The sequence below is a fragment of the Hermetia illucens genome, chromosome 6 (assembly GCF_905115235.1).
Source record: "Hermetia illucens chromosome 6, iHerIll2.2.curated.20191125, whole genome shotgun sequence".
NCBI lineage: Eukaryota > Metazoa > Arthropoda > Insecta > Diptera > Stratiomyidae > Hermetia > Hermetia illucens.
In genome coordinates, this window is record NC_051854.1 from 102040316 (window position 1) to 102055832 (window position 15517).

The 15517-nt window shown below is 43.6% G+C and overlaps 1 protein-coding gene across 1 annotated transcript in view; it reads right to left on the reverse strand.

Moving 5' to 3' along the window:
- Positions 1 to 686: 686 nt before the first annotated feature.
- The window catches only part of LOC119659741 (putative uncharacterized protein DDB_G0277255), a 249163-nt gene continuing 234332 nt past the window's right edge, over positions 687 to 15517 (reverse strand). The window contains exon 5 of the mRNA XM_038068003.1: positions 687 to 3684. Within this exon, the coding sequence (XP_037923931.1) occupies positions 1849 to 3684 (1836 nt within the window). The 3' untranslated portion in view covers positions 687 to 1848. The remainder of the gene's footprint in view (positions 3685 to 15517) is intronic.

Consider the following 15517-nt stretch of genomic DNA (forward strand, 5'->3'; position numbering starts at 1 on the left):
AGTCACTCAGCAAGCCATTTCCCATCGTTTAAAAGCAATGGGAATGATCCGAAAGGTCGGAAATTGGGTTCCGTATGAACTGAAGCCAAGAGACGTCAAACGCCGTTTTTTCACGTGCGAACAACTGCTCCAACGACAAGTAAGGAAGGGTTTTCTGCATCGAATAGTTAGTGGCGATGAAAAGTGGATCCATTACGATAATCCCAAGCGTTGGGCAATGTGGAGATACCCCGGCCATGCCTCATCATCGACGGCCAAAGCGAATATTCATGGTGACAAGATCATGCTGTGTATATGGTGGGACCAGCTGGGTGTGGTATACTATGAGCTGCCAAAACCGAACGAAACGGTAACGGGCAAACTCTACCGACGTCAAATGATGCGTTTGAGCCGCGAACTCAAGAAAAAACGGTCGCAATACCAGCAAAGACATGATAAAGTTATTTTGCAACATGACAATGCTCGTCCGTATGTTGCACAGTCAGTTAAAACATATCTAGAAACGTTGAAATGGGAAGTCCGACCACTCGGTCGATGCACCATGGCCTGGCTGACCAGAACTTCTCCAATTACGACGAACTCAAAAAATGGCTCGATGAGTGGATAGCGGCCAAGCCGGCCAATTTTTGACGCGATGGTATCTATGAATTGCCTGAAAGATGGAAGAAAGTTGTGGCTAGCGATGGGCAATACTTTGAACAATGAATGTATAATCAATTTTTCACAATAAAGCTTCAAATTTAAAAAAAAAACCGACAGAACCTATTTGTAGGCCTTTTATTTTTTTTTTTCAATTTTTCAACAACTCCCGATAAAGAGTAAAATGATATGTCTGACGGAATTGTTAGGATGGTTAGTGGCAGTAGAAGGTAACCGTTATGACTAGATTAGAAAATCAGATTGGAATTCATGGAGGAGAGGATATTGCTCGTAGACAAGCCTAACAGGACAAAGTGATGAGTCCTTTACACACATAAGTGCCACCTGCCAACACAAATTAACAGCTCCCACAAATTATCCCTGCAGACGCTCGGACGATAAATGACAACAACTGCACAAGTTATTCTCTGCACATTATCACTTCTATTATGGAACTTTGTGAAAGTGAAAAAGTTTTCTCCGGATACCATGCAATCCATACTGCCTGGGAAAGTTTTAGTTGGGAAGGATACCCTGCCCCTGCCCCAATGGGTGTCTGCTGTGTTGTAGCAGTGGAAATTACGTGCAATGGTCAAAATGTTATCCCAGGCTGCCCGGATCAACTGCATCACGAAATTTTGCGGAGCTGTGTGGAGATACGTGTGCGGAAAAGAACAAAACAGAAATTCAAATACAACAGAATAAAACTTGAAATAGAAAAACTCTGACTTGCAGTTGCAACAAGAGTACAGAAGAGGTGGTAAAGGCGATGGCAAGAATGCAATGTGGCTCTCAAGTGAGGGTGAAAATCTGAGCTTCAGTGCTGGACACTTGCTTAAAAACGGTTTAGCCTTTATCATATTTCCCGAACTTTATAGCGATTCCCGCGTTGTTATAGAAACAAACTAATTCTGGAAGCAAAGATAGTACCGACTTCCGTTTCTATCAGAAATTATATAACGTTCCGGAAAACGTATAATTTCCCAGAAATCTTAGCAAAACTTTCGAAAGCAATTTCTTGGATAGTACCGGATTCCTTGAGCCCGCATCCAACCAAAACTGCTTTCCAAGTTTGCCAGTTGCATTTCTCCGTCTTTAGTCAAGCTCCCAGCACTGTAAGGGCACCATTACGCCCAGATAACTCAGAACCGCATCCTGTCTCGTAGGTTGTTAGTATCAGGACTGCTTCGGCATCCCAACTAGGTACTCTCAAGAATCTTCGAAACTTTTGCTCTGCGTAATATTATTGCAACTACTGCTTGTATTATTTGTTGTGTTACTATTACTATTGTTGTTATTGTTGTTGGCGACAGTATTGAAATTGGTAGGGGCGAGATTGGCCGTATTGCTGGCTACCGTCGTTGCTGTTGTCGGTATCGTCACCGCCACAGGGGATTCACTATCAACTGTGGCTGGTGTTGATATTGTTGACGTTGTTGTTGTGTTGCTGTTATCTTTACCCATTCGACGATTCCATGCGAAATTTAAACCAATTTTGGAGCCACTGCCGCCACTCACGGAATTACTATTCGAATGACCGCAACTAGCTGACGTGCCCGTATTGTTACTATTGCTAAAACTACCACTATCAGTTCTGTTCAGGCTTGCACTCGCCCCCCTACCGACTCCATCAGATTCACCTCTCCCGGCAGATGTCTGAGTTTGGTGACTGTACCCCGAATCCGAGCCGAAACTTGAATCCCTTGAATAAATTTGGGGTTGCAGCAAGTCCTGAGGCTGCGGCAGGGGTTGTGGTGGTTGCGGATGATGATAGTGTGTGGGCAACCCATTCGCCATCGTTCGATATGATGTTGTATAATCCGGGAGGATGTACGGATACGAGGGCGGTTGAGACCGGAAAGGAGCTGTGCTTTTCGGATGGGCTAAGCATGCATCGTAGATTAGCCCCTCGTGGAAAACAGGCTCGGCATAGCCATAAGCAGGTTCATGGTCAATTGGTACAGCAATACGTCTTCGGTCAAGGCTTCTTGGATTCGTTCTGGAACGGTGTGAGTGAATTGGCAGCCCTTGTCCTTGATGATGACTGTTTAACAAAGTGTGGTGGGTATAGTATGGCTGCGGGTATTGCGGGGGCCTGGACAAGCTATTGTTGTAGTTTCCTCGCTCTCGGAATATTGTCGAGACAGCAGCGGGCGGAGGGTGGTGCATTTGCTTATTAATACGATTTCGCCGCTCCACATCCATATCTAGCACTCCAGTCAGTCCAGGGGTTGATTTTGCATAGTAATGCAGGTGATTGCTACTTAAAGCGTTACTACTATTGTTATTGTTGCTACTACTGTTCGTCAAACTGTTATTATTGTTGTTATTGTTATTACTAATATTCGCTAAACTATTGTTTGTGTAATGATGCTGATGATTATGATGATGATTGTTGTATGCTAAGGACATTAAATTACGGTCGTCGTAGACGCTAGGAACAATATCGGAAACGGTTGTATGTTCGGACGATGTATTCAGTTCATCGGTTACCGTCGAATTGAAATTCTTACTATTGCCATGCTTCCGAATTGAATTATTCTTATTGCTACCATTGAATGTACTGCCGCTACTGCTACTGCAAGGTCTTCGTCGTCCGACCGATGCCGCTAAGGGACGCACCAGACCGGCAAGGACTCCTCCTTGCTCCCGGCGTTGCTGATGGTGATGATCGCTTGTCGCTCCTGTGTTCGACGAGGATGTCGATGATGATATCATTGAATTACGTTCATGTGCAACATTCATACTATTGTTATTTGTAGGTGTAACACGTTCGTGATAGATTGTCGCAACAACTCCTGTATCCGGAGAATTTTTCAGGAACGATCGATCTCCAGGAAGACTCAATTCATCCTCGGCAAAATCGTCGTCGGAATGTAGTGGTGGTTCCGATTCGCCGTCTGAATCTCTGCCTGGTCCCAGCTCTTCGTATACATTGTCATTTGAACGATATGGATCAGGCCCGGGTGATGAACAAACGAACAAGGGCGGTGTTCTCGTCATTGGGTAGCCACTAGGAAAATGAATTGACTTTGGCGGAAGCATCTGGAAAACAAATGAAGAAAATCATTGATTAGCTGTTATATTATTGTTATCCACTGAGGATAATTAGCAATTTCTGAAGGAGGGTTAATGGTACACGGAAGTCTAAGGAATACAGGAAGGTTGAAATTGAATTGTATACTATGCCAGAATAGGAGAGATAAGGAGAATAATGAATGAATGAAGAATTGGCAGCAACACCAACCTAAGAACTCTGGGGTTTTGAGATAGCTTGGAATTCCTGTAAAACTAGTCCGTATGACCAAGAGAGCAACGGCCAATACACACCATACTGAGTTAAAATTAATGATGACATCTCCCTCCGTCTTGTTTAAGGGGGGGTAAGGTATTTAATTTTTTTTTTTCATTTTTTTTTTATTTTCGAAATTCAATCCGTAATATCTGAAGAATATTGTGTTAAATTTTCAAGTCAATTGGAGCAAAATTGACGAAGTTATGAGTATTTTTATACCTGCCGGATTTTTGTACCTATACCCGAACCAACCCCAACGCCCCGACCCGAGCGCGCTATTGTTACCCGGCAGATGTTTCACTCTCTATTAATGTAGTACCTTACCTTCCAGTTCCATCTATCGAAATTTCAAGGCAAGGACAAACGGGTTTATACCTGATCTGTATACTTTGTCAGTGTGGTGTACAAAATTCAGTTAGCAGAAAATATCCTATCGAGTAGACGTATCCACGTGTTCTTATTTTCGCATAATTTCACCTCCGTTTTCATTCATTTTTGTTGCTAAATTATTACAAAAATGCCCAAAAAAATTGGAAGATCTGATAGACAATCAACTGGTTCGAGATTATATCGACCCAAAACAATTTTACCTCCCCACAAACGGAAAAGCGAAGACATTACGACAAGAAGCGCGTCAGCTAAAAAAATAAAAATGACAGTTGAAGATCAAATTAGGGAGGATCTTGAACGACATTATAGGGTAATTGATTTTTTATTGGCCTTTGCAACAATTGCTACGCTAGTGAAGTGTGTGAAGTGTGATGGAAAAGTAAATTTTTATTCGACTAAGAAAGAAGGTCTTGGATTTCACATCAAAGTGTCGTGCGAAAGTTGTAAACAAATTACAAACGTTCCGTCTAGTGCTCGAATAAACTCTGGTATTTACGAAGTGAATTATCGGTTTGTCTTCATGATGAGGATATTAGGCCTTGGATTAGTTGGCTGTGATAAGTTCTGCGGCTTGATGGATTTGTCTAGTTCATTTTTATCAAGACCGACTTGCAATAATTACGTGACGAAAATGTGCTCGACTATAAGAGAAGTAGCGAATCGGTTTTTTTCATCTGCTACAAAAGAAGAAAGAGCAGCAACAGCCGAAGAAAAAAAACTGAAGATGCCGACGAAATCAGTGTATCAGGCGACGGAACATGGAAAAAAAGAGGCTACTCATCTTTATTCGGCGTCACCTCGCTAATCGGCTACTTTACTGGTAAAGTGGTTGACATTCTCGTCAAAAGTTCATACTGCCACGAATGTAAAATTTGGGAACACAAATTGAACTCTGCCGAATACGAAGAATGGCATGAAGCTCATGTAGATACTGGAAACTGTCAGGCAAATCATACTGGTGCATCTGGAAATATGGAGGTCGAAGCGATAAAAACAATGTTTCAACGCTCGGTAAATAATGGTGTACGATATCGCAACTATATCGGCGACGGTGACTCCAAAGCTTACTCCGGGTTAGTGAATTCTAAACCTTATGGTGATGATTTTTCAATAGTAAAAAAAGAATGTGTAGGGCATGTTCAAAAAAGAATGGGCACTCGTCTACGTGAAATAGTCAAAAAGACCGTTGTAGATACCGAAACTAAGGCTGGAAAGAAAATCAAAAGAAAGAGTCTGTCTGGTAAAGGGAAGCTTACGGCCAAAATTATCGATAAATTGACGGTATACTACGGATTGGCTATCAGACGTCACTCTGATTCCGTAGAAAATATGAAGAACGCTATCTGGGCAACGTTCTTTCACTACAGTTCGACGGACGAGAATCCACAGCACGAAAAATGCCCGAGCGGCGCGGACTCCTGGTGCGAATGGCAAAAAGCTGCAGCTGCTAATGCATTGGATTCGTTCAAACACACGTATTGTGCTCTTCCCAAGGATGTTTTGGATGCAATCAAGCCTATCTACAAAGATCTGAGCAAAGATGCCCTCCTGTAACGATGTGTCGGAGGCTTCACGCAGAACAACAATGAGAGTTTGAACCAACTTATTTGGAGAATCTCACCGAAGCACTTGAGTGGAACCTCTGTCGTCGTTGAAATTGCAGCTTATGTGGCAGCCAGTGTCTTCAATGAAGGTTCGTTTGTTTTACTCACCTTCATGCAAGACATGGAAATCAGTTGTGGATCAAGCGCTCATGACTGGGCGCGATCCACTGACTCCATACGCATAAGCCGAGCAGAGCAGGAAGCTGAACGACAAACCAAAAAAGGCAGGATTCTTCGTAGGCAGGAGCAAAAAGATGCATTAGACATCATCGATGATAGCAACATCCTCTATGGACCTGGCATTGATGACTCAGTGTGAGGTATGTCGATAAAATTCGCTTATAAACGTTTTAACTAGATTTTTTTGTGATTAAAACTTTAAAGCGTTTTTCCCACAACTCACGTTTTCAAAGTCGGTGCCCCTGATAACTCCAAAACTACTGAACCGATCCTTTTGAAATTTTAAACACTATTTCTGTACATCATTTACGAGGCAACGCTGTCGAGTTTTTTTTTTTTTTTTATTCATAATTTTGATTTTGCAAAAATTTGATGAAACATTCTTCGAATGTCATACTTTAATGTACCATTGGTTGAGTAAATAAATTTTAACTGTGTCGTTAGAAAAAAAATCACAAAAACATGGCTTTTTTTTGTACGATTTGACCTTACCCCCCCCTTAAATAGAAGTTCAATCGCCAAAATCAACCAATTTATGACAAACTGTTTAGATTCTCCCAAAAAAACAATAAGTTTCTGCAACTCCCCAGAAACGCAGAATGTTTAACGAAACAGTAAGGCCTGCATTCATCTCATATTCCAGGGTAAATTTTCCCATAGACCATGGACAGGCCCTTTATAAATGTCGCTTAATTCAATTTCCATACTTTATTTCCCAACCAACATCCTCCACTCTATGGGAATCATTTCCTTTTTGAAACACATCCTTACAGAACTCTCAAATGCATGGAGATCTATTACTAGAGATGTCACATCTCAACTATTCGCAGTCAATGCTATAAATGCAGGGAATTGGAAATGAGAGAAGTATTATCAGGAAGCCTAGAAAAAAAGGAGGGAATGAAACCAACATCGCATCCGGTCTCGTCTGTAAATATGATGAAGGGAAAGCATCCAAATAGAATGAAATATGCTGAATTAAACAATATCCCTGTCGACATACAAATAGTGTGCGTATAGTATGGAAGGACGACCGAATTCGACATCCGACGACACCATTGCATTGATAGGAAATCACCTTCTACAGGAAGGAAACCTCAAGACATGTCTGTTCCATTCACCATTGAAAATCATTCCTCCAGACGGCATGACATCGACATATGACATACAATGTTATGTATGTACAATGCTACATGGTTGGCCCATACAACAATCTTCGATTCCCATTTACTTTGCAGAACGAACCAAGAACAACATGTGGATTGCTTCAGATGAAGGTTGGCACCGAGTAGTAAGAGGCCTTAAGCTAAACAAGGACTTGTCATAATATTTGGATGAACGTTGTCAAAACACATGTCACATGAGACAATCGTCATTGTCGTTATCGTTACCGTTGTCGTCGTCCGTGTGCACTTATTCAAATGTTTATGACAATCAAAACCATAAGCCTCATGAATCTCATGGATAATAATAAAAGAGACGAAACAAAAAATCCCTCAAAATGTTCCCAAATTGAAGATGAAATGAATACTGAAAGGAGGCCCCTTAGTTCGTCCGAGGGAACAACCCAATCCAGGCTACGGATACCAAATTCGAGTGGCGTCGCTCGCGGAGAATGCCATCCATTTCAGATATTTCGATATCAAATGGGCTTACAAATGTCTCCGTGCACTTGTTAAAAAGGGATTGTAATAATATCGGGTTACATTATTTTTCGCCTTCGTCTCAATCTGACATGGATATCAGATTTTTTTAATGCTGGAAGTATGTGAAGCTGCTCGCTCGGAAATACGCTCGCAGGTACATTGGTTGTTTGGTGCAGTTTAATGGGGCTATAGCCACGCTAAATTGGATGCAGATAAAGCCGCATTCATAGGAAACTAGAAGAATTTATGTGGGAGTCGTTGTTGGTGTTACCGACGTTTTTGGATGAGAGGTTTGTGATATTTCTTTGCTCGCAGATTAGCAGATTAGCAGATTCTGAAACAATAATGCGTTGATCGCGCGCATGAACGGTTATTACCGATTCGCTGAAATGTATTTCAGTTCCCCCACGACTTCCCGAGAAGCTTGCTTCTCTCCACCATGCGATAGTTACGTTTTTTTCCTACTTTTAAGCCTTTGCCCCGTTCAGAAATAGGGTCGATTTTGCTCGATCGAAGGCCTAATCTGGATGGAATCGCGAGGCTTTCAAATTCCATTCCAGCGCATCGAGCCATTCCTGTTTTGGTCAGCCTTTTCGTTGTTTCCAATCGACTTCGATGTTCAGGCCAATCTTGGGAAGCGAATTCTCACTAGTGCGAATCAGTGACCATACCATCGATGACGCCTCTCTCGCAATTTTCCGACGATTGGTGTAACTCTGTATCGATGGCGGATGAACTCATTTCGGATGTAATCATGACGTGTTAGACCACTGGTCCAATACAACATCTTCGTCTCCATTATCATCCATTGTCCCTTATAGTCAGCCAATACTCAGAACTATACAGGATGGCAGGGCAAACGTCACTACCCTAAATTTTGGATTTGAGACGTTCGTTGATACATCGCTCACAAAGAACGCCAAGGTGAGTTAATGCGTGAAGGAATTTCATAATGCAGTCTCGCTTATGCACTTAAGTGTTCCCTAAAGAAATTATACCGCTCACCTCATCGGACCTGCAGAAGCTTAGATCCATAAACCAGGCAAGGAGATGAGGCAAATCGTTTCAGCAAGAATGTCTTCCACACATCAGATTCCTAAGTGGTTAGTAAAGGAATTCCAGAATATGAAAAACAATTTGAGACTAGATGGGTCAAGAATTCAGGTGAGTTCTCCAAGGCTCTTCAATCGATTAAAACGAAGCTATAGTGTCTTTCTAAAAGAGACGCAATGGTGGACCACCTTTGCCCGTTCGTCAGCGAAACATCAATTGCTAACCTGGAAGCAAAGTTAACTTCGGCGGATTGGATGCCAAAATTTTGGACGAGGTATGTGGACGGTATCTGCGCTGTCATCAAGAAAGATGATATGGAAAGAACGCCCGTCTTCCTTAATAAACTGCAAAGAAAGATCAACTACCTTTCTTGAACCTGCTTTTGAAGAAAAATCAAAAAAAAAGTAAACTTGGAAATCTACAGAAAACTGGCGAAGACCAGATGGGTTATCCCAACCCTTCGAATCACACTTATCAGTACAAAGTCACCTCTTCTAACATTTCCTCGGAGGGAGTGATTGAAGCGACGAAACATATTTTTAAGGTGACCAGACTGAATGGGAAGGAAAAAGATGTTCCAACGACAAGCACTCACTAAGCTAAGCCCCCATCAACAGATCAAACGGAGAAAAGCTTCGGATTTCAACGAAATTTCTATTTCGTTGAAAAGAGGATTGCGGGGACATGATTTGGACGTCGTCCTTAGCAGCAGGAACATCCAACTTAAAACCCTTCTTGGGTCGACCAAATGGCATAGTCTGGGGTATATGAAATCTCCTGTGCTGATTGCAGGAAAGTATCCATCGGACAAACCAGAATTAGCGGAAGGAAAGAGTGCGTCGGCTTTCAGATCAAAGGTAGCGGAGCATATCGTCCTAAATAAATACAGGGTTTCCAGACAGAACCTAAGGTTCTTGAACTGCATAAGTGAAATGAAGAAATTAGACGTGGCGAAAAGTATAGAAATTTACAAAATATCGAAAGATGAACTACTCAACGGGGATCAAGGCAATGGGCACTCCTGGCTCTTCAAATTATCAGGAAGCGCACTCATGGGCAAAATTATAATTTCCGTCCCATCGGTGAAACTAATGTGGAGAGAGTAAATGAAGTTTAAATTATTTCTGCGATACTAAGGAGAGTCAGAATAAATAGATGGATTTTGGATTTACTTTCTCATCCAAAGCTAAGAACTGAACATTTTGTTTAAAAGAAGCTTGTTTCCCCGCAGCTTGGGGTTACCTCGAAAGGTCCAGAAAAGAGATTTTAAGGAAGATTAATTTTGTAATTTCGGGAGAGTTGCACGTGCATACTGGCGATATACTGTCTACCGAGACAAATATCTCTAAAGAGATGCTTCAGATGCCTCGATTTCGGCCATTTTGCGGCGGCATGCACTAGCCAGCATGATAGGTCGAGGAGTTGCAGGAAGTGTGGGGAAGAGGGCCACCTCATCAAAGATTGCACCGGAGATCCACGGTGTATGCTATGTAGTAGGAAAGAGGGCGTGGATGACTGGCATGTTGCGGGAAGCAGCAGATGTCCGGTATATAGGAGGGAGCTGAACCGCACAGGCAAATGAGATTGATACAAATGAATCTCAATCACTGTGAGGCAAACCATTCGAGAGTCGAATGTGGATGTCGCGGTTATTTGCTAGCCGTACAGAAACCACGGCGGTGCGACTGGGGCGGTGGATGCGTCTGGCAACGCCGCAATCTGGTCGTGCGGAAGACAGGCCATTCAGGAAGTCATGGCCCCCCCGGCAGCCGGTTTTATAAGGGCGAAGGTCAACGGTGTCCATATTTACAGCTGCTACGCTCCTCCTAGTGCAATCTTAGCACAATATGAGGAGATGTTAGACAGTCTGGTGTTGGACGCTAGAGACCGCAGCCCTAAAATCATTGCGGGCGATTTCAACGCGTGGGCCCTGGAGTGGGGAAGCCGATCGACGAACACCAAAGGCCAAATTCTGTTGGAGTCATTTGCGGAGATGGAAATCGTTCTGGCCAACGTTGGATGCGTGCCCACCTTTCGAGGAAGAGGGTTGGGTTCGATCGTTGACCTGACATTTGTTAGCATTTCACTGGTGAGGGAGATGGCTTGGCAAGTGAGTGAGCACTACACCCACAGTGACCACCAGGTCATCTTCCTCCGCATTGGGAACCGGGGAACCAGTCAACGACGCTCTGGAGGTGGAAAGGCTAAGGCGGTTGGCTGGTCTATTGGAGCTTTCGACGAGGAGACATTCCTGGCCGCATTAGAGGGAGCCCATGATCCGGATGGAACAGCGGTGGAAAGGGTCACACAGCTGTCTCAGCGTGTAACCGAAGCATGCGACGCTACGATGCCACGACGACGTTTGCACCATGGCAAGAGGCCAAACTACTGGTGGAACACGGAGATCGCTGTCTTCAGATCCTCTTGTCTCCGAGCGAGGAGACTTTCCCACAGGACAAGGGGAAGGCCGGAGCACCAGGAGCGTGAGGAGGAATACAGGGTTCTACGAAGCAACCTTAAGAAGGCCATTCGGAGAAGCAAGCGGGAATGCTACCATGGAGGCTAATACGAATCCGTGGGGTACAGCCTACCAAGTTGTAATGAAGAAGATCCGCGGGCGAAAATCACCTCAAGTGACATGCCCACGGCTCTTGTTCCAAATAATCACAACTCTTTTCCCGCAGCAGGAGCAGGACGAAAGAGAACCCCAACTAGTAGCTCAGCAGGACGTCTTCTCGATCCCTGATGTTACCGAAGAGGAACTTTGGGAAATCCGCAGACGTATTGGGGACAGTAAGGCTCCGGGATTGGACGGAATTCCGAACAAGGCTCTGAAGGTGGCGGTCAAGGCAAGAACAAGGTGGTTCGCAAGCACATTCGAATCGTGCATGGCGGAAGGAATGTTTCCCGCCCAGTGGAAGAGGCAGAAGCTGGTGTTGCTACCGAAGCCCCGGAAACCACCCGGCGTGCCCTTTTCATATCGCCCTATTTGTCTCTTAGACACAATGGGGAAGATGTTGGAGAGGGTGATATACAACAGGCTGCTCCCGTTCATCGAGCTGCAATATGGGTTTCGGCGAGCCCGTTCTACGGTCGATGCAGTAGCAAAGGTCGTGGAATGGACTCGAAATGCAATGGCCATGGGCAAATGCTGTGCTCTGGTGACGCTGGACGTCAAAAATGCTTTTAATTCAGCCAACTGGGGCTGGATTAAGGGCACTTTGGCCAAACTGGGTGTTCCTGGCTACTTGGCTCGGCTCATCGAGAGTTACTTTTCGGACAGACTTCTCTGGTACGAGACGCACGACGGGCCGAAGGAGTACATTGTGACAGCAGGTGTGCCTCAAGGTTCTGTATTGGGACCGCTGCTGTGGAACATAATGTACGACGGAGTGCTTGGCCTTCGCGTGCCGGAGGAGGCAACACTGATTGGTTTTGCGGACGACCTGGCGGTAGTTGCAATTGCAAAGCATCCCGAGGACGTGGAGCTTTATGCAAATAAAGCCATTCATACCATCAAGTCATGGTTACGAATGGCCAAGCTGGACCTGGCGGACGAAAAGACGGAGGCAGTCCTTATTACCAACCTTCGTTAACCTACTGGACATGCTTCATCTTTCGAAGACTGAAACCTCCCAAGTGCTATGAAACTTATTGCATGAAATAGCATTTCCGAAACGCAAACAAAGTTGACCAAAACATCACCACTTTTTGATAATGGTTTTCCAAAACTAAATCGACAACACTAAGTCATCGACCTATCCTGCCTTTAAACTCAATTAAAGGTTGTCAGGCGTTTTGCATTGCGTTACTTTGTTGCTTCTATTTTCACTTCACGACATATTAAACATCGTGTAGTGCGTGGGAATGAATGGGTTAAGTAGTATGCAGCGAGCGCGAGACTAACATCTAAGAAGTTGAGGAGAGAAGGACGGAAAAAATGCCATGATCTTGTGACGGATACGAGATAATTCGTAGTGATCTGAGATATCCGTAACGCTTTTAATTGAACGGATTACAGCTGCTTTGACATATTACATTTGGCTTAGGGAAGGTTGCCATTGAGATCCGATTATGATCTAGATTAGTTCTATTTCAATTTGAATGGGTGGTACATGGGTTGATAAAGGAAAAGTTGCAGATGCGGTAAGGTGCTAAGGATCCATACATATATTGCCAAAGATAGTCATAGCTATGATAATTTGAAAAGAAACCCAATTGCACCTTTCTTAGTCTGTGAATTCTAATTATCACACTTAATTTTTGCAGCAGCCGCTATCTTCATTTGCAAGGACGCCCTGACGTTCTTCCATCTAAACAAGATTAGAACGCGGGACACAAGATAAAATCTGATTATGTGCCCCTGGAATTGTATCCGCACCCTCATAATTAACTCATCCGCGTTTTCAAATGATACTTACATCAACTATTGCAGGAAGGACCATCCTTTCCATGTTATTTAATTCAACCCCGAAATTGAGTTACATAAAGGCAAAGTGACTTTCCCTCTTCTTCTGGGACAAAAGTCCAAAAAAAAAATCACCCCATATATTAAACCACCATAGCATCCCCCGCATTGTCAGAATACAAAATGCATTTTCTGCAGCACCGGCACACCAACTTTTCGCCGACCATTAATAGAATGGTTCAGCAACATTTGCATGAAATTATCCTTGAAGACTTTAGCGGGCTTGCGTGCGCTCATGTGGTTTGCGGTGGACGTGCTAAACGAAGGAACCCAGTTACACATTCGTCATGGCTGTCATGAGTTGACAATGGATTGAGGGCGCAAGGCGAAGATTCTCCACTTCATGTGAAACTCTTGGCTCGTAACAAATTTAGTTTAAGCTTTAGTACTTCATAAATGGCATTCATTTTGCCGATGGCGCCCACAAAAAGGACACAGTGGCTCCAAGACGAAGATGAATGTTTGCAGCAGAAGCAGTACTTGAGTGCCACATGTCTAAGGTTCCTTCTAGCATAAAAGGGGATACAAAACCTTATCAACGCCTGTATGGCTGCTACTTTTTATATGTAGGCTCCAACCGAACCCCGGGACTATCCGCCACCATGTGTAGCCAGGATCAGCATGAGAGTAGAAACGACAACCGGGTTTTTAGTTCACATGCAAATTACGTCCCGCTGCATTCAACTTTACTTGTGAACGGGGTGAAACCCAGAAGCAGCAGAGATTGTGAACGACAGACTAGGCGAGATGTCCTGAATAAGCGGGTTGATTCTAAAAGTGACTGTAATTGAAGATGAATAATAAAGCTGTGTGAAATTAGACGCTTTCAAGTGACGTCGAGTTCTTCATTAGATGCATATGAATTGATGTTGCTTCGTTAATAGATGAGCAGTGTCTATTCCGCATAATGGGTTTGGGAATTGGTTGAAAATATCATCAATCTTACTCAACATAACGCCATAGAAGTGGTTGTCCGAAACGGTTTACGGGTTGATCCATGTTTCCCTTATCAAAAATTTTCAACATCTTATTCCACACTCGTTAAGATTTCAATCTCGTTCTCACCATCATATTGTTAAAAGATAAAAAGTCCTCTAATTTTCACACTCCTCAAGTACATCCTGAGAGTCCTTTGCATGCATATTTCAATATTTTTCGTGAAAGGCTTTTGTAAATTCAAAAGGTAATTCTTTTCCGCACCTAACATCGTTTCCATCGTCTTCACGCTCGCTGCCATCGTCATCATGTCTTTTTCACGTCCTTATTGTGTTCTTCAACTGAAAAGAGGAATTGCTGCTTCTGCATGTTATTCGAGGCAGATATGCAGCTACAACCCCCCTCAACAACCATCCATTTATTGTCAAAAGCAAGTCAAGTTCACACTATTGCTGAGAGACATGCAGCAATTCACACACAGCGGATTTTATTCTTTTAAGGGAGATCGGTTTTGTTCCTTTCTTGATAAAAATCTTGTTTCCTTTTGCCAATTTTTCCGCCCTACATGCTTCGTTTCAATGACGAGACAAAACAGAGCAAGCAGCGCCTCAGATAACATGAAAGGAGTGGAGTTTTTAAAGTGCAATTTTAGCTCCTTTCATAATTCTTTTATAACAATCTGATCCGGAGGAGCTGATAGGATTTTGAACTTCTGCACAGTTGTGCAATTGAGAAAACTTGGAATAATTATTTTCCATGCGGTTGGTTGCCTCCATTTTCCTTTGTTGCAAGAAGACAAGTGTCCTGTCTTCAGGACGTTTCGACATGCTTGAGGAAGGATAGAAACTCGTCCAGAATCTTGAACATTTTATGTGGATAGTGCCTTATTAACGCTCCCCCCTCGGACACCACCTTGTCGTGGTGGGGGAGCCTGTAGTAGTTTACTACTACACTAAGGGTGTCCAAAATATGAATATGGAAACGATGGATATAATCTCTCCAAGTGGTAAGAAGTCACAGACTTCGAATCCACCCGCGACCATGAGCAACAATGTCGCGGCCGAGGCGCGGATTTTGGAGGCGTCACCACATTCATACTCGCCTATAGATCAATCTGTAGACTCAGTAGAAAGTTTGCATATAGTGCCTACGGCGAAGTTAGCCAGAAAGGAAAGTACGGAAACTCTCAAATTAGGAGAAACTGGAAATCCGACTACGACCGGCCCGTCCGCGGTACTACAGCCCAAATCTACCCGCAAGCGGAAGAGGAAGGCCCGGCAGAAGGGAACTTTGGCCACTAAGGAGG